The sequence below is a fragment of the Lontra canadensis genome, unplaced genomic scaffold (genome assembly GCF_010015895.1).
Source record: "Lontra canadensis isolate GAN:19392208 unplaced genomic scaffold, GSC_riverotter_1.0 scaffold17, whole genome shotgun sequence".
NCBI classification, from domain to species: Eukaryota; Metazoa; Chordata; class Mammalia; order Carnivora; family Mustelidae; genus Lontra; species Lontra canadensis.
In genome coordinates this window covers 26,303,683-26,325,636 of record NW_022631011.1, presented here as the reverse complement: position 1 = coordinate 26,325,636, position 21,954 = coordinate 26,303,683, and the positions used below count along the sequence as shown (strand labels likewise).

Sequence of the window (21,954 nt, the reverse complement as noted above, 5' to 3'; positions counted from 1 at the left end):
CTTGTAGGGAAAGTAAAGGTCTCTGGAAGCTAAGATACGTCTCACACCCCAGCCTACCTCTGCGCCTCAAGAGCAGGTCAAAAATACAGAGTCCTGGGGCCCCTGGGTGGCTCAGTCGGTTACCTGTCTGCCTATGGCTCAGGTCATGATCTCAGGGTCCTGGGATGGAGCCAAGCATCGGGCTCCCCCTGCTCAGTGGGGGGGTCTGCTTCTCCCTCTGCCCCTCTCCTCATGCTCGCTTGCTCACTCTCAAAAATATTTTTAAAGAAGCAGCAGCAGAGTCCTGAGCTTGACTTCAACTGGCCTGGAGGACACCGAGTTCCATTTTTCCAAGTTTTGCAGGTAATTTTTATGCTCAGTAAAACTTAAGAACCACGGTGGGATTTGTTAGTAGCCATGTGGGCAGACAGGAGGCAGAGGGCTAAAAACTCTACCATGAAGGAACCCCGTTTCATCTGCCTCCTCGTAACCTCTCCTTAGTCCCACCTGCCATCATGTAGCTCCTCAGGGAAGACCCATGGGGGCCCCTCAGCACGATGGCGCTTGATGGGCTCAGAGACCGGCTACTCAGAGTCTGTGGCCTACTCAGGAAAGGCCGCCTGGCTGCACCTGCCTCGGGTCTCTACCCTGACCTGCCCTGGGGACACCCAGGTACCTCCCTCCAGGCTGCCACGGGCTCAGCAGGGAAGTGGGGCCCTGACACGCTGGCCTTTCAGGAAAGGTCTGACTCTAGTCCCCGGGGACAAAGATGGACAGAAACCCAGGCTCAGGTGTGGCAGAAAGGAGGAAACCTACACAACAGGAATCTGAGGTGACCTCAGTCCTCACTATCCTCAGGGGCTGGGCACAACACAGGTGCCACAGGCAGAATCCCAACCCAGAGCAGGAGTGGTTCTGTTCCCGAGGCAGGAGACCCCACAAACATGGCCTGGCCCATTTTGGATGGAATGCTGTCCCCTTTTTTGGCTCTGGTCATAACTTCTGAAGGGGACAGGTCAGGGGATTGGTCTCCCATCTGTCCTGTCTCAGGGTATGAGAACAACAGATACTGAAAAGGGCCTCCCAATGGCATGGAGGGACAGCAGGAAGGGGCCAGGGCACAGTGACTGGTGGGCAGAGCCCCACAACCTCCACAAACAAGGGGCACAACGATTCCCCTGGCATGGGCCAAGGGCTGGTATGCTGATCTCATGACTAAAAAATGTTACTGCACGCCCACCCACTCACCCGCCCTGCAGCCTGTGAGCTGGAAATGTCTTCGTAAAATCACACAAAGCCGGGAAAAGCATCACGGGCCAGCTGGTCCCTCACGTGCCCGCAGCTGCTCAGTGTGGCGCCCCCCCCCACCCCACCCCCGCCCAGGACCCAGGGAAGCAGACCAGACAGGGGGAGCTGTTGATGGGAGACCGCACACAGTCTCCGCGCTTACCGGTGTCGGGGTTGTACACATCTCCATCGTTAACCAGCACTTTGTTAAAGAGGACAACGCCCCCGTCGCTGGGGAAAGGCTTCTGGGTGAGCCCCGCAGAGAAAGACACCAGAGAAGGCACTGGAACCCCTGGAACCGAGAGGACATGGAGCATGTACGGGGGTCAGAGATCACGGCCTGGATCACTGAGGCCTATGTGCCAGGCTGGACAGGCAGCCTCACCGTACTCTTTTGCCTTAAGGTGGTAGAGCACCGTGGGACACCAAGTGCTCATACACAAGGGTCAGACAAGTCCTGGTCAGGCCAGTAGCCAGGCCTGCTGAGCAGTGGGACACGCACAGGCTGGGGGTGGGCCTGTGAGGCCACAGGCATGTGTGAGCAGCTGCGTGACACTGGGTGTGTGTGGGCATCGGGGGCTCAGGGCGGGCATGGAGTGGGGCACTGGGAAGCTGGGCACGGCCACACCAGACACAGACTCAGCCAGGGAGCCTCTTGGCCAACTCCACGAGCTAATGGTTGATGTCTGAGGGAAAGTCCTGGTCTCAGGCCTGACTCTGCCCCTCTCTGAGGGCTCAGTCCAGTCAGCAGTGGTCCCCACCTAGCTGGCGGACCCCGACTTCCACCCACATTATCAGCCCAGAGGGAGGAGGTAGGACAGGCGGGAGAGGGGCAGAGGCGGCCCTGGTCTCCCAGCAGACGTACCTGGGGAGGCTGCTGGAGGGGAGTTGGGGTACCCTGGAAAACAAAATAGGGTTGAATGTCAAAGAGTAGCCCCACTTTTTCTCCCTGCTCTTCATGCTAGTTCTTTAAATAGACCTAGAACTAGGCCCCCCCTCCAAGCTGCCTTCCCAGGAGCAGAGGCACAGTCGTGTCCCCACTGTGTCTGCTTCCTCACTAGCCCACTTTTCCCTGAGCAGAGAAGAGCCCTGAGGGCAAGCTGGCTGGGGGAGAAAGGAGGAGGATGCTGGACTCCGTCTTTCCTGCAAGCACGCATGGGTGGGTGGGGGCTAGAAGTGCAGAGGGACAAACAGCGTCCTAAACTATAACCAGCTGTAAGGCATGGCATGAACAGGAGGAAAACTGTCCTCTCCGGAGAGGCACAGGCGCCTGGGGGAGAGCTGTGATGGCTGTAGCTTGGGGAGGCTGAGCAGGAACAAAGCACCCATGGCTTCTCATGTTCCCAGCACGGGCCCCTCCTGCCTGGAGGCCATGGCACCCAGGGGTCCGGGGGGCACCAGACCCTCCCTGCTGGGGTCAGCCTGCTCGGGTTTGCTCTGCCCCACGCAGCACCCTGCTTCCCTGTCCAGGCCCCGAGCCTCTGTTCCCCATCTGTTGAACGGAATGACGACAGACAGCACAGTGCAGCCAGGACAGCTACTGCAGAGCCTGCACCTGATTCAGTCCCTGGCTCGCAGCAGGAGTCCCACACAGGCTCGCTCCCTTTTTCTCCTCCCTCCTGCCTTGCCCCGACACCATCCCCCCACCACAGCTCACAAATAGCCCTTCCTGGCCACGCACTGAACAAGGCTTTTCTCCTCCAACCTCTAAGCTCCTACTATTTACCCTGCTTTTTGCCTGTGAAGGAGCTGAGTCTTACAGGGGTGACAAAGCTGCCCCAGGCCCCAAAGCCTGGGGTCACGTCCCTGAGATCTGAGCCTGAACCTTCTGGCCCACCCACCCCAAGGGGCGGCATTCTCCGCTGCTGTGCAGGCTCCCAGGCCACACTGGGAGTCCCAGGTATGTTTCCTACCAGAAGTGGGATGCGGTGTTGACTGCACTATCCTTGGAGCTGCCCAGCCTCTGGGGTTTCAATCAGCATGAACTCATCCCTCAGCACCTCTAAAGAGCTTTTTGGAACTTGCACCCGGAAGGACCCTGCAGCAGACCCCCTAAGGCTCAGGCTGACCCTCCATATATTCTCACAACACCCAACCTCCCCTACCCCCGGACTCAGATGTGCCAGCCGCGGGGGACTTACCTGGTGCTCCCGCGAAGCCTTCGGTGCTGGGGACGGGCCGCTGCCCCGACTGGCCGTCCACTCCTTGGGGCAGGCCCCTCCCTGACACGCCCATCCTTCCCGGAGGCCCTGCCTCCCCAGTCTCCATGATGACCCCTGTGGAGCCGGGCAAGAAGGGCAGCCCTGTCCAGCCTGGCCATGCTGGCGGGGGCAGCAGCTGGGGGGGTTTCTTGGGCAGGACGGGCTGCTGGCCCACGTGCGGCCGTTTTCTGGGGTCCTCAGAAAGCGGGGGAGCACTTGGTGTCGGCAGAGGAGTCGGCTTGGGACGAGAGGCCTCCGTGGGGGCCTCCACCAGAGCTGGGTGGGAGGGCTTTCCAGGCACCTGCGAGGCCTTTCCTCCGGACGGGGGTGCTTCAGAGGGCTCCTCAGCTGAGCATTTGGAAAGTGGAGAGAAACAGGCAGGGTTAAAAACCTCAGACTTGACTGCTCAGCCCAGGCCCCTCCGTGAGACCCTATAGGCTCAGCTCCCTAGGCAGGTATGTGGTTGGTGGCTATGCCTGCAGCAGCAACAGCATCGTGGGCACTGGCCTGGCGAGCCCAGAGCAGCCTCCCCAGTGTGGGGACAGCGTGCCTCACAGCTTCAGAAGATGGGCCCCAGGTCAAGCTGCCCTCAGGTCACCCAGGAACTGGTGAGGTCAGCGGGGACCAGGGCCCAAGGGGTAGGGGGAGGATTTTCAACCTTTCTACACAATGGCTGCACTCCCCAAAGCAGCACCACTCTTAGCCCCAGCACCAAAACTTGAAACTTCGGATTTCTCCGCAGGATGATACCACAGGTATGTCACGAATTACTGAACAGGACCCGCTGTCCCCAACCACCTTATGTTTCCTCGGTCACAAGCCGAGGCCCTGCTGAATGCAGCTGCCACCATGATCCCACGAGGCATCAGGGAGCTGGAGGCTCCTCTGCGGCGGGCACAGGCCCCAAAGGAGCAAAAACACCCCACGCCTCTTGCTAGTCTTAAGATCACCAACTGAGGGAATTTCCACTGGAGGAACCTGCTGATTCACATTTCCCTGCCCTCATGGGATGGCGCTGTGACACACCAGGAAGCTGCCTCCCCTTCCTCCTATGAATACATTCCTGGAACCAGGCAGGCTTCCAGGAAGGCTTCCTGAGGGCCCACGAGGCAGCTAAAAATAACCGGGACTGGCAGATACAGGCCTCAAAACCAAACCCCACCCACTTCTGCAGTCGGTATGGTGTTGGCAGTGCCCAGGTCCCGAAACTATACGATGAAGTCCAGGCAAAATCAGTGATTGCGTTTTGACCCACTGTCTTATTTCCAAACTCACTAAGGTAACTACAGCGATCAAACACGTGCTCCCCTTCCACCAAAGAGCCATGAAGCTCACACACGCCCAGCCCCAAAGGGACTGACCAGGGCTCCATGAGAGAATTACACCCTATGGAGAAGGCGTCACCACTTTCTCAGTCATCCAAAGGGTAATACAGAGCTAACACTTAGATGCAAGAGAAGAGAATTCACATCATTCAAGGGAACAGCATCAGGCCTCCGTTCTCTTCAAAACCGTTGTCGAGAAGCGTTGGGTTAGACAGAAACTGTGATAGAGGGACTGCAGATATGGGACATCAGCGACAATGGAGGACAGGAGAGAACAGTTTGGAAACACAAAGTCTGCCCATTAATTTAGGAGGCTTCCAACCCTCTTTCCCTTCTCAGATCCCAGGACACTTACTTATAGCTTAGGCTGAAGAAAGGGAGAATCTTCAAACTGACCCCCATAATGAAGCCCACCAGCATGAACTCTTATCCAGTGCCTCACCTTCAAATGTGAACCATGGTCAAGATCACATGGAATGCAAGGAGAGCCTCCAAAAAGAAACAGACTAAAACAAGTCACCCAACTAATGAAAAGGAACTCTGAAGGAATACGCAATGCAAGAAAAGAAACATGTAAAACTCTCAAAAAGACAAAACAAAACCAAAGACAACACCAAAGACACCATCAGCAATGCAAGTATGGAGTGGTATAAAAAAGCATAATCAGAATCAGGAAGAGCCTTTGCTAACAAATATATGCTTGCCAAAATAAGCAAATTCAATGAAAGAGTTTCGTAGATAAAATCAAGGAAATCTTTCAGAAGGTAGAACAGGAAGATGAAATGACAGACAACAGTAAGGGCACCAAAAGAAAATTAGTCTAGAAATCTTCCAAGAAAATAATCAGAAAAACAGACATAGGACGGACAATGAGGTAGTAAGGTGAGAAGCATCAAATACACACACACACACAAATTTGATTCCAGCACAATTATTAAATAAAAGACCTAAACCAAGGCATATTCAGAACACTGAGGAAAAGGGAAGACCCTATAAGCTTTCAGGGGGAAAATATTTTTAAAAAGTGATTTTAAATCCAAAGAGCATCATCAGGCTTCTCAACAACAGAAACTAGAAGACAAGAGAACAATGTCTTCAAATTTTGAGGGCATAATGGCTGATCTTGAATTCTCTACCCAACCAAAATATCCATCAATTATGATTCAAGAATAAATATTTTCAGACATGAAATATTTAAACAAAAAAACTATCAGGCCTCTTAAAAAGCTTAGAAAACGTGTTCCACTGAAACAAGTAAACCATGAAAAAGAGCAAACAGCCCAAGACAGGAGAGGTTCAAGAAATTTCTAGGATGGTAGTAAAGGAAGTTTTAAACTGAAAGCCCTTTAGCAAGTCCAGAGAAGAAGCCGTCCACATGGAATGGGGAAGAGAGAGAACTCCAGAGGGGAGGTCATGAATTTAAAAAAATAAAATAAAATAAAAATGGAACCAACAAATGATCTGCTACCTTATATGGAATAGAAAATTATGTTGAGAGGATACCCTAGGGTAAGAAGAATCCAAAGTAGATACATAAAATCTAGCAAATAATAATATAACACTAGTACTAATTCAAAGAAGAGCAAAACAAAATGCAACATAATCATATTCAGCTATATTGAACTATTTAGCTCATAACAGCATAAATATCGACTACTGATTAGTGGTAAATTCTAGTGGGAGTTGCGGGGGGGGGCAGGGAAGCAGGAGAGCTATGAGTGAGCCTAATACATAAACTAATGCCTATAGCTGATACTTGCTATGTAATGTCTAAATATGATATACATAATATCTATATAGAGAGATATTTAAAATTAATAGTCAATTTAGAAATATAGAGGTAAATATCAGGGGGGGATAGCCAAAAGAGTTGCATGTGGCTGCCTCTGGGGAGCTAGAAGTTCCAGGGACAGGTGGGGACAGGGGGAGGTTTCCTCATAAGCCTTTCAGTATAAGTTTATTTATTTTTATAAAACGTAACTGAAGAAGACACTCTCCGAGGGCCTGTTTCTACCCTTGCCTTCCAATGCAAGCGCACCTGCCTGCACTCTGCATCTGTCCTCCCTTCCCTCCTCCTCATGCCGGTGCCCCCCATTTGGAGCCCCGCCTCCCAGCTGGCCTCCCTTCCCTTCTGGTGCTGCCCCATCCGCATCACTCCTCGGGCCTCTTTCCTTCCCCACCCCCCACCTAGGGCTCCTGTCCTGTAGTCCAAGTGTATGTGTCTCCATCCAAAATTTAAAAGTAAACACTTTCCCTCAGTCCTCAGTGGATGGTGGTCAGCAAAGTACAAGCCCCCTGAACTGGTCCTTATTTTCTTACCTGTTCCTACCACACTCTCCAAACCAACGCTCTTTCTCTGAAAGCCACCAGCATTCTCCCAGGCCCCGCGTCCAGTCACTCAGTCATATTCTCTCTCTCACTCACACACACTTCCACACACTCACACACACACACGATCTGTTGCTAAGTCCTGCTGATTCTAAGCCTGAAATACTTTGGCTCCTCCCTCCACACCTTTTTCAGAATGCACTTTTTGAAAGCTTTCTGGACATAGGATCGCTTGAAAATCTGCAGTTGTTTCCCAGTGCTCATAAAATCCAGCCAAATCTCTCCCGACATCCCGAGTGCCCCCACCTGCTCCAACTCCTCCAGAAGCTTCAGTGTCCTCATTGGTGCCCTGCCCTCCTCTGAGCTTCCCTGCCTTTGCATCTTTGCTTTTAGTGTTCCCACTCCCTAAGACAGCTTCTTCCAGCACCTTCCCTGAAGACCCGGTTCAGACACCACCTCTCCCAGGAAGCCAGCAGGGATCTGCCTAACAGAGCTTGAACAATCCCACCTCTGAACCTTGAAACACTTTGAGCCTCTGGGAGCTCTTTCAATTTTTTTAATATCATTCCTGTCATGCTGGATGATGAGCCATTGAGGACACGTTTTAACGAGATTTTATCCTCCGGTTTGGCACAGGGCCGCATCACATTGAGACATTTAAGTGTTTGGTGAATGAATGAAGTCTAGAAGGCAGGTACTAGGGGCCACACCCTAATTCCTGGCCAGCGATTGCATTAGGCACTTGAATTTTGGCCAAAAGTCTTCGTCATTCTGGGGGTCTCAGACCGTTCTTTTACATCCATCACTCCTTCAACGCCCAGGCTTGTCACACAGGGTGGAAGCCAGAGGGAAAAGAATAAAATATCCTCCACTGATCTCCTTGCGGAGGGCACCCATGCTTGCTGTGAGCGGCTGACTGCTCCAAGAGGTATCCGTCAGGGCCGTGAAGACAAAGCTGTCCTGGGTCACGTCATTTCCCCAGCCCGCCCCCTCACCCCTAGCTTATGCCGGCTCCCCAGCATCACCGTATCACATGTCGTTTCCAACGCAGATACATGTATTACAAAGACTGGGACAGCATTTTGCTCATTCTGGAAAGGTCACTCTTGGCCGTGGCTATCTTTCTGAACTCAACATGTGTTTCTAATTCAGAGAGTGACCATTTGAACTGAGCCGTCCCGAAGAGCCCAGGGTTGCTGCCCAGGCGTCTGAGCCGAGGGAGGCGTAGGAGGGGCGGGCCGCACCCCGCGTGCGCTGCCTCGGCCCCTGGAGCTGCCCCAGGCGCTAGTCCTGATCTGCCCTTGGGGCCTCAGGCCGCCCCAGCCGACTGCAGCACCGCAGCCCGCCGCAGACGGGCCTGGAACCCAGCCGCGAAAGGCCGCTCCTTCTCCAGAGTTCCTATCAAACGCCATTCCGCCCTCACGGAAGCAAAGCCCCGCGGAAGCCCAGCCGCAGTCCTCCATGAGACCACGTGCGAAGAACGGGGGTCCTGCGGCCGCTTTGCACCCTGGTGGGGGGGACAGGAGCCCGGCTTGTGTCTGTGCCCTGCGCCGCCAGGCCGCCCGAGAGGGAGGCCGGCTGTAGGGTGGCGCGAAACTGCAGGAAGGAGGGCCCGTGGGGGCGTCTGTTCCAGAAGCAGAGCAGGCGTACGGATTGGCCTGCGGTGTGGGCTCGGGCCCGGATGGGCTGCGGGAAGGCAGCGACCCCTCCCGCCTCATCCGCCTGGTCCGTTCAACAGGCCAGACCCCGGCCCCCGCCTGCCAACCAGAGCGAACCGGTGCCCGCTTCCCGGGTTGTCGCGCACTGTGCGGGGCGTCCGGCGGAGGGGGCGGCCGACCTGCCGGGAAGCCTGACAGGTGGCCCTCAGGCCTCCGCCTCCAGACGCTCCCAGGACGCCCGCGAAGTCTTCGCAGCTGACCACCAGCGTGGACCACGGGGAAGGGGCTGCTCCGGCTCCCCGCAGCAGCGCGGCTGACGCATGAGCACCCCCACTCCCCGGTCACCCCCGGAGCAGGCCTGCTGGGGACTGCTGGGGCGGGGAGATCCCTTACAGCCCCTGACCTGGTCTCCCGGCCACGGTTCTCCTCTGAGCACGCGGTGACCTGGACGCGGCTGGCGGCTCTGGCTGGAACCACAGGAAGCCCTGGGAGCCACGGAGGAGCGCAGTGTGGCCTCCTAGAGAGGGCGACAGAGCGAGTCCCCACGCAACCACGCGGGAAACCCTGGAATCGGGGCCATATTTCCCACCAGCACAACCCAGAGAACATGGAGACGCAGACACAGACGTACTCGTGGCGGTGAGACGTTTGAAACGGGAAAGAATTTGCAAGCACAGAATCCCAGGGTTGGGGGAGTCTCACCTAGCCAGGCGTCAACATCACGTGGGAATATTCTGGGGGTTGGGAATAGAATTTCACACGCGGATCCTCCAATCCCTATAGAAATGCACAGGATCTACACTCCCTGGCTGAAGACTTACTACAAAGCTGCAGTGAGGGAGATGGAAAGCGTGGAAGAGTCCACAAGCGGACTGGCTCACACCAAGTCCCCTCTGGTTGCCCCCCAGTGTCAAAGTCGCCGTTTCATTCTCTCTCCTCTCCCTTCTTCCCTGTTTCTCCCCTTCTTTTGGGCATAGTTCGCCCTGGGTGGTGATAATCCTGCTGCCTTTAAAGTGGCCTTCCTTCCGCTTCTGAAACCAGAACTAGGATTTTTTTTGTTTTGTTTTGTTTTGTTTTAATTACAAATTTGTTAACAAATTCCTGGGTCATGTCTCATCCCTGTTGAGCAGGAATCTCCTGACTGCCGCCCCCGCCCCCAACAGAGTTCTTCTTTTTCTAAAGCTCCCTGAGGACTTTTGCATGCAGCTATGGGAGAGCTCAGTCCTGAGAACACCACTGTTCTAAATTCAAGGTTAAGATGCAGAAAAGCAGCTATTACTTACGCCCACCAAAGGACATGACCAATACAGATGCCCACAGGGTCAAAGGATGCATCTTGCTGGAGTCAGGATGGTCTGAGTGTACGCAGTTTGCTTTCGCCTTTATAGCTTTAAAAAAACCCTGACTTGGCCCTTCACGCTATCTTGGACCTAAACCAGCCCCAGATTCAGCCAATTTCAACTTGAGAGCCCACGCCAGCATTGTGGCATCAGACCACTCTTCCCCTCGCCAAGTTTTATGGTTAAATATTTGGAAAATTCATGCTTTTTCATTCTCATGGCACAGCTTGCATTAAGCAACTTGATAAAGATGGGATTCCTGAATCTCTAACACTCCTAAACGAAACATTGTGCTTGGTCTAATGCAAGTACTAAGAGAAACACCCCTCCGACATGAGCAGAAGAAACAGATGGGGGATGTGAAAAAGGAAGTAATGTGGCTGTCACTGGAATCTGTTGAGACAACATCCTAGTATCTAGGCAGGCACATCCCTTCTTGGAACAGTGACGCAGGGTAAGAGAGCTTCCCTGATGCACAGAAGTATTCCTCCGCCTGCCGTCCACACCCAAAGGGAGCCCCAGGTTTCTCAACCCTAGGAAGCCCCCTCTCTCTCATAATAAAAGGCACAGCGCAAACACTGGCATCTAGCCAGGACTCAGCATCTAGATCACAGCAGGAGGCTGGGATGCACCGGCTGTCAAAGGAGGGCAGCCAGCCACGGCCTTGCAGACGATGCTCAAGTTACAGGCCAGGGCAGTCCTCGGGGCCCAGGCAGGAAAAGATGCCTTTCACCCAGGCTGGGGGCAGACCCTGGAGCTGCCTGCCACAGAGCTACTCCTACCCTGCAAGATGCCCACCCAGGGAAAAGCAGAGGGTGCCAGCCAGAAGGGCAGGGCCCCACGCATCTCCAGTGATGGGAGTGAGCATGGGCAGGGAGAGGGCCAAAGCCCTATGGCCACATCAGACAGAAGGACAGAGGACTTACCAACCTAACTTCGTCCCAAGTGTGAGCCTCTCATCAACAGAAGTATTTGAACGTGAATCCTGAATAGCTTGGGAGGGGAGATTTCTGGACTTTTTGTACTTCCCACCTGACCCCTGACTTAGAAAAGAAAAAAAAAAGGCGGGGGAAGAGAGAAAACCCCCACTGGGTATCTGGAACATTCCACAGAGCAGCCAGGAGCCTGACATGCAGAGCTCTCATCCCGTGTCTGCTCTGTGGACAGGCTGCTCTGGCTTCTCTGAGACTGAGTGCCTGGGGGTTTGTAGGAAGTGAAAGGGAGAAAAGTTCAGTCATGAGCAGAGTAAACATCTATTACAAGGGACAGAGGGTTAAAATAATAGGTAATGCCCACTGATTACCTATGCCAGTGATTACCAGGGGCCAGGCACTATTTAATACTCCACTCCTTATGAGTATCAATCCTCTTTAAACCAACATTTTGAGGTAAGTGTCATTATTATTTCCAACTAAAAGATGCAGGAAGTGAGGTAATTAGGTAGATAAATGACTTCCCCAAAGTCCCAGAGAAAGCATGGAGGTAGCTGGGATTGCCAACCCAGGAAATAGATGCTGCTGGGTCAAAATCCTCTGACAGTTCCTCATCATACGTAAATCTTTTACCATAGCCTATAAAATCCTCCATGATATGGTTCCTACCCCCTCTCTGACCTTAATGCTTAGGACCTACTTCCCTTGTTCATATACTTGATAAAACTAGAATTCTGAGTTTTTCAAACAGGGCCAACTCATTATTGCCTCAGGGCCTTTGAACATGCTGTTCTGTCAGCCTGGAACACTTCCCACAGACCTCTGCAGGGTTCTACAAAGATGTCACCTCCACTGAGCAACCCTCCCCTGGCCATGCACCTAAAATATATTGCTGTCTCCTCTTCTTCATGAACTTACTCTGTTGTGTCTTTCCTCATGGACTGAGCACTGGCTGAAATCAGATCACTATTTGCTTGTCTGTGCATTGACTGTCTTTCTACCAGAGTAAAACATTTACGAGGTTGGTACTGAAGCCCCAGGACGCAGCTCAGATTGTATGAGCTGAATGAATGAATGGTGGGTGGGATGGAGGGGGCCAGGAGAGGGGCATCACATTTTACTGAGCTCAAGGTGAGACACTGGTTCTTTATCTTTTGGAAGCTAGGCACTTTTCTGTGTCCAGATGAAAACCATGGACCTTTGGTCCACAAAAAATAGCCAACATTTGCAAATTCCAAGAGTCCTTTTTAAACCCCAAGGAAGAACATCTGCATTAATGGGAGGGAGACGAAATAGACTTGGAGCTATATGAGCACCAGCAGAAGCCCCTTCTGCTCCCGCCCTGGGTGCCTTCTGGAAAATTCAGGCCCCCTTTAGGGATGCTTCTGAAGAAAAGAACGGCATCCGAGAACAGGGCAGTGCGCCGGGTAGAAAGGCCAAACTTTACCTCCCTGGTTGGTCTAGCCATCTGGTTCCTGGTCCAAACCCACATCGTGCATCCTCATCCCCGGGCCTTTGCTCCCTGAGGGAGATATGATGACTGTCATCAATATTCCTTCCCTCCCAATGCATACAAACCATGTCCCCCTTCAAGAGCTAACTTGTGGGGCGGTGGCTCAGTGGGTTAAAGCCTCTGCCTTCAGCTCAGGTCATGATCCTGGGGTCCTGGAATCAAGCCCCGCATTGGGCTCTCTGCTCAGTGGGGAGCCTGCTTCCCCCTCCCTCTCTCTGCCTGCCTCTCTGCCTGTTTGTGATCTCTGTCTGTCAAATAAGTAAATAAAATAAAAAGAGCTAACTTACTTTGACCAACAGAATGTGGCAGAGAGGCGGCCATGCCTGGAAGGGGCCCAGCAGCTTCCACTTTCCTTTACGGACCAGTTACCATGTAGTAAGTCTGACTACCTTGAGATGGCCATGCTGTGAAGCAGCCCAAGTTAGCCAGAGAGAGGGAGAGACAGAGAGAGAGAGAGAGAGAGAGAACGGCCGCATGGAGGAACCCTGACCTTCCAGCCCAGCCAGGCCCAGCTGCCAGCTGCTGATGGCTGAGAGACTGACTCAGGCTAATGTCAAATGGAGCAGAACCACCAAGCCAAGCTAAACCAAGCCCCACCGAGTTCCTGATGCACAGAAAAATGGAAAACATTTTTTGTTTTCCAGGTATTTCCCTCCTGCTTTTCTGGGCCCGAACCAGCCCTTCATTATTCGTTCCAGTAACACCTCCTTCCAGAAGCTTCTCTTATCACTCCACCTCACTCTTCCCCCTCCAGCCTCTAAACTCTCAACCTACTCAACCTTGAAGCCTTGACTCAGGGGCTCTCTCCTAACTTCTACAGTGGCCGCAGGTGCCCCTCCACACACCCAGTGTGCCTATGCACCACGCCCTGCCCCCCAGCTCCATTCCCATGACCATCCCTTTGTCAGCTTGTTGGCCCTCACACTGTCATTGTCGCATGCACTGTCATCCACATAATCCACACATATAGCTCATTAACTACCACATAATAGAGGCTCGGTGAGATCTTATGAACTGAAAGGATACACCCTACAGCATTGGCTGGGCCTTACACACTATCACATTCATTCTCTCTGCAGACCTGTGTGGCTTTCCCACTCTGACTGAAAATGCCTTGAGGGTCGGGATCACGCTACTCATTCTCTCCATGTCTCTCACAGAGCCCTGCACACAGCAGGTGCTCAATAAAGGTTCACTTGACTTTTAACTGGCCGATGTGTGACTTTCACTGTGACCTTCACTCCTGATTTGCCCCCGGACCTCTGCTACTCAGGCTCCAGAACTCCCAGACCTGGATGCTATACAAGGAGAAAGAAAGCCCTGCTTGTTTATTTTTGGTTCTTTTCGATCAATGGAATTCTCGAAAGTCCACACATTCTGCATTCACAGTGATGAATTCATTCCAGAAGGATAATCTTTGAGAAGTTACATTCTCTTTAAAGACATTCACCTCTGACATGATAGACAAGTGTGAAAGAGTTAACACAGCTTCCCACACCGCCTGGGAGTTGCAAATCAACTGGAAATATCTGGTTCAATCTGTTATTATAAAGCACAGTCCAGACAGCGCTGTCACCCCAAGGACAATCATTCTATGAACACACACAGTGTTGTGACCTTTACTCAACATTCCAGAGATACAGGAGCTGTGTGGGCCTGGGAAGGGGGGAGGGTTATAAATAGTGTAGTGTTGTGGGCCTCGCACTGGGGTGAAGGCCCGCTTCCCCATCCTGGCGGGCCTGGGTGCCCCCTTATCTACAAGCCCCTTATCTCCGGGAACAACAAAGCACTTTCCTACCTGACTACCTCAGCCCCTTCAGCTTCCTGGGGACCTAGTCAGGACTCGCCATGGCTCCCCTCCCTCTCATGCTCTAGCCCTCCCCTCCTTGGGTTTTAGGTCTCAGCTTGGACCTAAAATCCTAGAGGCCCACTCCAGACCATAAATTCTCAGTTCAACATGTGACGACCTTTGTCACCTGGAGCTGAGCAGAGTGGAAAAGGTGATAAAAGGCCAAAGAGGAAGAGAAGAGAAAACAGGGAGAGGGCCAGGAAGTGGGGTCCTTCTAGGCCTACAGTTGGCCCTCACCAAGTCCTTTTGGACCCCATAAATCTGTGTTCAACTCTGGGATATGCAAAGGAGATGTGCTCCGGACTAGAAGACAATTCTTGGATGCAGCCCACCCGGGGTTCCCATCCCAGTTCCGCCACTTCCTGGCTATGTCCCCCTGGGTACGCTTCCCCTGGGAAAAGCGGTGCACCTTCCCCATGAGGCGGTTGGCGGGGGCTCTAAGACATGCCCCCTGAGTGAACCAGCTCAGTGCTGGTACACAGAACGTGCTCAATAAATGTGAACTCACTTTCAGTCCCTGCCTCCAATTAGAGAAGGCTGTCTCATGACTGAGACAACTTAAATGAAAGAATGGAGGTATAAGAGAAGCCCTGTCCTTCAGGGAAGATGGGCTGAACCCTCAAGTAGCAAAGAAATGAACTCTGTTGCGTATATTAATTCATGTTATTAAGGAACCACTCATTCGTTCATTCAACAAACATTTACAGAGCATCTAACATGTAGCAAGCCTTGCTCTAGGCACAGTGGTTCTAGGCACCACATGGCCTTCAACAGTCACTTCCCCTAGAGTGTTTTTTGTCCAGCGTCTGGTCCCTGTCTCTGGAAAGGAAGAGGACAGTATTCTACTTGCCATCTCCTAGGCCTCAGATTTCAGGGAAGAGGAGGTAGACTGAAGACGATGCGGACAAAGATTATAATGACACCCGCAAATGAAAGGCAAGGCTGTGGACAAGTGAACCGGTAAGCATACAGGAGGCTCCCTGACTAAAAACGGGACAACGATATCCACTGCTCCAGGCTGTCACGCCAAAAACGGGACCCCAACTCTACGCTCAGCAACATGACAGAAATACACAGATGGACATTTGCCATCCTCCCTGTGGTGAAGGAGTATTCCTTTTTCATTTTCAATTTGTTGTCCTGATACTTCTGTAAAATGCACAGACGGTGAATGCTACAGTGATGACAAACTGTTTTCAATAAAAGTTTCCAAATACTCTCGATGTGGGTATTTATCTCACTGCCACTCAGCACCAGTGATTCACAAGCTGGCGCCAACCTACGAACCACACTTAGGGGAGGACTGATGCAGTTAGTTCCACGGGCCATCCAAAGTCTAGCATGACACACGTGGCAAGAAAATACAAGAAATGGAACTGCAGAGGTCAACTTACTTGCCGATGGCTGAAATCGGATCAGGTCTTGCAGGTCGGTAGAAATCTGGAAAACGTGGCTGTAGAACTGCTGGACAGAATTCTTCAGGCCAGATATGTCTCTGGAATGTGACCGCAGTGTCCCATTCATCTGCCTGACACAACTCCAGAGGCTGCTGACATGCTTGTTAAGTGAATCCTTGATCCTCTGAAGACTTCCTGAGATGGAGTCCAGCTTGCTGCAGGTTTTCTCCAGGTGAGACACCCTGCTCTCCACCACGGAGACGTCCCTCTGGACCCCGTGTGTGTTTTCCTTACAAGCGTCCAGCTCGGAGAGGACCCGATTCTGCAGCTGCTGCCACCTCTCCTCCAGCTGGCTGCAGCAAGGGGCCAGGGGGTCCCGGGGAGATGGCAGGGGCTCCACCGTCCTTCCTTGCTCACCCCCCATAGAAAACCCACCCACTGCCGCGTTTTTACCTTCTCTACAGCTGTTCAGCTCATTCTGGAGCTGATTCACATCGTCCTCTGTGTGGTTTAGCTGAGAATAAAGAAAACGAAAATCCTGCTGAAGTTTCTGGATGCTATGTTCGGTTTCTTGAAACTTCCTATGCATCGTGTCATTCAGGGATTTCAAAAGGTTCAAACTATCACCCGTTAGGTGGTCTTCTCCATTTGGCAAAGTATCTTCTATCCCATGAGGCTTTCTTGGAAAGTTCTGTAGGCAAATATCCTCCACAACTTGAACTTTGTTCTTCAGGTGATTTAACTCTATCAGGACCTGCTTGTTCCCAGCCCCTGACACCCCTGGTAAGGCTGAGGCTGGGGGGGTGAGTTCTGCCTCAGTGCTGTTGGCCACCTCCAAGAGAACACTCCCCAGGCGCTCTTCCAAAGACTGTATTTTCTGATCGAGAAGTTGCTTCAGGTCATCCACCTCGCCATTAATGGTCCCCCGAAGGGTTTCTTCAATGTAAAAGCAATGTTCTTCCGCATTCTTCTCTGTCACATTGATCCTTGCATCTAGTTCATTCCATCTGGCATCAAAGTCCACGTCTGGCTCTGGAACTGCAAGGCGGTCAAATTCATTGTCCAGTCGTGCATTCAGCATTCTGGTGGCTTCAGCAACTCTTTCGATCTTCTGGTCTAACATCTTGATCTGTTGCCCAAAGTCACCATTCTTTTCACCACCACAGCAGTCTGACCGAGCTGAAGGATCTTGTACCCGGGCTCGAAGATCATTTATTTCTTTTCTCAGGTTTGTTTCCTTCTCTCCTATAAGTTCAATCACTCCTAGGTAGCTGCTGCCATAGTCCTCACACTGCTGTTGGAGACCAATCAGCTTGTACTCACATGAGTTCTTCAGATCAGCCAGCTTTCTGTCCATTCCCTCCATGAGCTCCTCTCTCAGGGCATCAACCTTACTATCGACATAGGCTTGGTAGAGCTCATTGGTCGTCATGGTCACCGTAGGGCCCTGGGCAGCCTCCTGGAGCTGTCTGAGCTGTCCTTCGTACCCCTTTACCTTCCCATCCAGCTCTTCCAGCTTGTCACTCTTGGTCTTCAGAGCATCCTTGACCTCTGCCAACTCAGACTTGATGTCCTTCATGCCAGATTCCTTATTGTTGAGGACATCGGGAAGCTGGACGGTCTCCGTGTCTCCGCCAACGGCACTGTCGGGCACTTGCTGGGGGTGCAGGTTACTGAGCCATGATGCCAGCATTTTGCTGGCATCGTCCTGAATGGCATGTTTGAGGTTTTCGTTCACTCCAGCAATGGAAGACTGGAGATCAAGAACTGTCCTTGTGAGTCGGAGAACCTTCTCTTCAAGCACCTGGATTTTCTTTGCCTGAAGTTCTTGTGGTCCCTGTTTTGGATCTACCATTTGGCTTGGTTCTGCTGCATGAGTTGGTGACAAAGTTTTCTTGGGCTCTGAGACTTGGCTTGGTTCGTTATCTGTTACAAAGAAAGAGTCAGAAATGACTTAACGCGTTCTACCGTCTCCCATTTTCTGCAAAGCCAATAAATAGTGTATTTGAGGAATATTCTTAAACCTTCACGTAGAGATCCCCCCTCACCACAGGCAATTGTGGTAGAGAGAAAAAGACTATAGGCTTTGAGTCAAAGAGACCTCCCCTCGCATTCTGGCTTCACTGTCTGCCCTTGAGCAAGTTAATTAATTCTGTAAAGTATAAACCCCTCATCTACCAAGCAGAGATACTATCTTCCTTCCTAGGGTTGTTAAGAGAACATGTACATGGCACATAATAGACAGTCAGTGGTCTCTTCCACCCTAAAGGGAAGTATTCTTAATCTACTCGGTCATACGAGCACATCATTCTCACATTAGTGAACAGCAGCCACACCCCAGTGGTTGACTACATACTGTAAAACCACAAGAAGCCACTTTGGCAAGATCCGCCCATTAGCTAGTGGGTGGTATGATATCATATAAGCAGTAAGTTATCCTCCAGGCAACTCCTAAATGTTCTTTGACTTTTATTAACTTCACTAGGCTAAAGGAGTCTCACAGATGTTGTTCAGCACCCTTATGCAGTTGGGGAAACTAAAAGCAAAAGAGATAGAGCACTGATCCTCTTGGCATCTCCTAACGATAAAGCCACGTGGTCATATATACTAAGATTCACTAAATCGAAGAATATAAACATTGAATTTTTGATCATCTGAGAAATATCCCTCCAAGGAAATAGTCTGAATGGAAGGAAGAAAAAAAAGTTATAAAGATGATGAGATGAGTCCTAAAAATGAAAATAAAGTGATCAATAAACTAAACAAACAAACAAAAAAATTACTGAAACCTGAGGTAATAGGAGATTAGAAGCAAACCATGCCCCCAAACATGGATAGCAGGATACGAGGAACACTAGAAAGAGCTAACAAGGGCACCTGGATGGCTCAGTTGGTCAAGCCTCTGGCTCTTGATTTCAGCTCAGGTCATGATCTCAGGGTCCTGGGATCGAGAACATTGGGCTCCCTGCTCAGTGGGGAGTCTGCTTCTCCCTTTCTCTCTGCCCTTCCCACTGCTCTCTCTCTCTGAAATAATTAAATCTCAAAGAAAGGAAGGAAGGAAGGAAGGAGCAAACAACGACACGCCTGCACGGATGGAGACTATCTTGACAGGTGGAAAAAGTCAAACACAATCTATGCGAAGAAATAAAATGCATTAAGGCACACTGAACAACCACTAGAAGTAAATGTAGAACGGTGCAGATGTTTGTGTCTACTGTTCATTGTTTTCTCCTCCCCTAAACTTTTGTACACAATCATAACCACAGCTATTGTTCATTAAAATCAACTTAGTGGTAAAACCAAGACTAGAATTCAGACAGCCAAACTCCCAAGCAGAGAACTATAAAGAATACCTTGTTTTCCACACTGAAAAAAGTATTCTACTTCAAGCCACTAGGAGAAAAAACCAAGCTGTTGAATCACATACAGATGAAATGCCATTCTGAACAAAGGAAATGAAAGCAAAGGGCAGGAGATTGGGGGGAATCCACACATAAGGAAATGCTTCTTCTACCCACTCCCAGTGACTGTGGAAACTGCCACAACTTCTTGAAAGGATAATTTGCTTATGTATCAAAATCTCAGAATCTCTTTGCCCCTGCAATTATACTTCTAGAAGTTTATTCTAGTAAATAATCAGGGATGAATCTAAAATACTAAGAGGAAAAAATGTTTATTCAAATACTATCTACAAAAAACAACAACAAAAAACAACAAATATTATCTACAATAGTGAAAAACCACAAACAACCTAAGTGACCAATAGTAGAGGATGGTGTCCAAATAATTACACTCTCAAAAGCCATTAAATGATACCGTAGATTATTTAATGAATGATTGTTCATTATAGATCAAGTTAAAAAATAAGTTCTTTTTTTTTAAGATTTTATTTATTTATTTGACAGAGATCACAGTAGGCAGAGAGAGAGGAGGAAGCAGGTTCCACACGGAGCAGAGAGCCCGATGTGGGGCTCCAACCCAGGACCCTGGGATCATGACCTGAGCCGAAGGCAGAGGCTTTAACACACTGAGCCACCCAGGTGCCCCAAGTTAAAAAATAAGTTCTAAAGATAGCATGTTCTTGGGTCACCTGGATGGCTCAGTCGGTTTACCCTCTGATTTCTGCTCCGGTCATGATCTCAGGATCCTGGAAACAAGCTCCACATCAGGCTCTGTGCTCAGCGGGGAGTCTGCTTCTTCCTCTCCCTCAGCCCCTCTCCCCCTCCTTCTGCTTGTACTCATTCTCAAGTGTGCACGATCTCTCGTTTTCTCTCTCTCAAATAAATAATTTTAAAAAATAGTATGTTCTTGGGATGCCTGGGTGGCTAAGTTGGTTGGACGACTGCCTTCAGCTCAGGTCATGATCCCAGGGTCCCGGGATCAAGTCCCACATCGGCTCCCAGCTCCATGGCGAGTCTGCTTCTCCCTCTGACCTTCTCCTCACTCATGCTCTCTCTCACTGTCTTGCTCTCAAATAAATAAATAAAATCTTTTAAAAAAATTAAAAAAATAGTATGTTCTTTATAATGATAGTGGATTAAGGAGAAGCACTTCCTTTTCACTCCCTTACAAAATCTCACTAAGATGACAAAACAAAAAAACAGAACCATGTCATGTATAAAAAAAATTAGGAATCAGAATGGTTTTGGACATTTTAACAGCTGCATTGGAAGCTAGAAAACTGAGTGATACTTTCAAAATCCTAAAGGAAATTTATCTCAAATCTAGAATTCTAAAGATAGGATAAAAATGTTTTTGACTATACAATAATAGAAAGTGTAGCTCCCACACAATCTCATAGAACTACTGGAAGATGTGCTTTACCAAGACAAGGCAGTAAGTTGAGAACAAGCAGAGAGTAAAGGAAAGAGGGAATCAATGGGAAAGATACAAGTAAGATCACCAGTTGGCAGCTGTGAACAAGGAAAAAGGATAACCAGGTGGGGCAGGTAAGAAAGCTCTAGGAGAGACTGCTTCAGGAAGATAACACTGATGTGTCTAAACATAATGAGAGGACATCTACATAAACATCCAGAGGAGAATTTAGGTTGAAATAGGGACAAAGACATAAAAAAAAAATCAAGCAAAGGAAAATATAAGACAACTACTAACTCTAAAGAAACCAATAAAGCTGTATAAGAAAGACAACAAATTCATAGTATATGACATGGCTCAGCTGTGAACATTATATATACAGTTACTATAATGTAAACAATAAGTATTAAACTAAAAACCTGGTATAAACTGTATGGAAAGATGAGGGTACAGGAGCCATGTGCTGGAAAGAAGAGGAAAAGGCGTCCAACTCTCACCTTCCATGATAAGAGGTCAATAGAAACGGAGGTAAATTCCAAAAAATTATCTAAAGAGTTGAAAGGAATTACCACTGAGAAGAGAAAGTGGGGGAGAATGAGGGTCACTGCTTTCCTAAGAATCCTTTTAAAGCTATTCGCTCAGGAAACTACATACAGGCTTAAATTTTATAAAATAAAAATGAAAGAAAAGTAAACTATTCTGATCCAACAGATCCCCTTCGTGTGTCCCTGTCATATTATCTATGATGACTTATTGTAATTACTTGTCTGACGTTTGCCTTCTGTGAGTTCAGGGACTGCCTGTTTTGTTTTTCACTTTTCCCAAGTATCTAGTATACAGCCTGCCAGATAGAGAAGCTCCATAAATATTTGTGGGATGAATAAGTAAATTTTTCTTTAACAAAATGTATGTGCAGACATAGGAAGTGAGTAATACGTGATAACAAAATGTTAGCAGTAGTTAATATATGGTGGTGAGATTATGTGTAACTAAGTATTTCTCCATACTTCTTCATACTCCATTCTTTAATTGATATGCTTTACTTTTTTCAAAAAATTATTTTAAAATCTATTTTACAGACAATATTGGGAAACACTAAGTTTCAAAATTGATAATACCTCATGGGAAAATGCAATCATTTGAAGACAACCATCAAATTCATGAGGTAACATAGGTTACATGCATTCTCACTGAACTTAAAAAAGAGAAAAGACAAAAGGACAATTTTTAATCCATAAAAGTCATTTATTTAATGTTATACCAAAAAAAAAAGGTGAAAATTATCACTGCTTTCTTAATTATTCACTGAGTTTGTGCTACTTCAAAGACA

At 49.6% G+C, this 21,954-nt stretch overlaps 1 protein-coding gene across 1 annotated transcript in view; it reads right to left on the bottom strand.

Annotated features, from left to right (window-relative positions):
* EMILIN2 (elastin microfibril interfacer 2) overlaps positions 1 to 21,954 on the bottom strand; it is a 54,521-nt gene that overhangs the window by 2,013 nt on the left and 30,554 nt on the right. Inside the window, exons 4-7 of the mRNA XM_032859825.1 lie at positions 15,807 to 17,735; positions 3,408 to 3,815; positions 2,132 to 2,164; positions 1,430 to 1,558 (exon numbers count right to left, since the gene is read on the bottom strand). Of these exons, the coding sequence (XP_032715716.1) occupies positions 1,430 to 1,558; positions 2,132 to 2,164; positions 3,408 to 3,815; positions 15,807 to 17,735 (2,499 nt within the window). The remainder of the gene's footprint in view (positions 1 to 1,429; positions 1,559 to 2,131; positions 2,165 to 3,407; positions 3,816 to 15,806; positions 17,736 to 21,954) is intronic.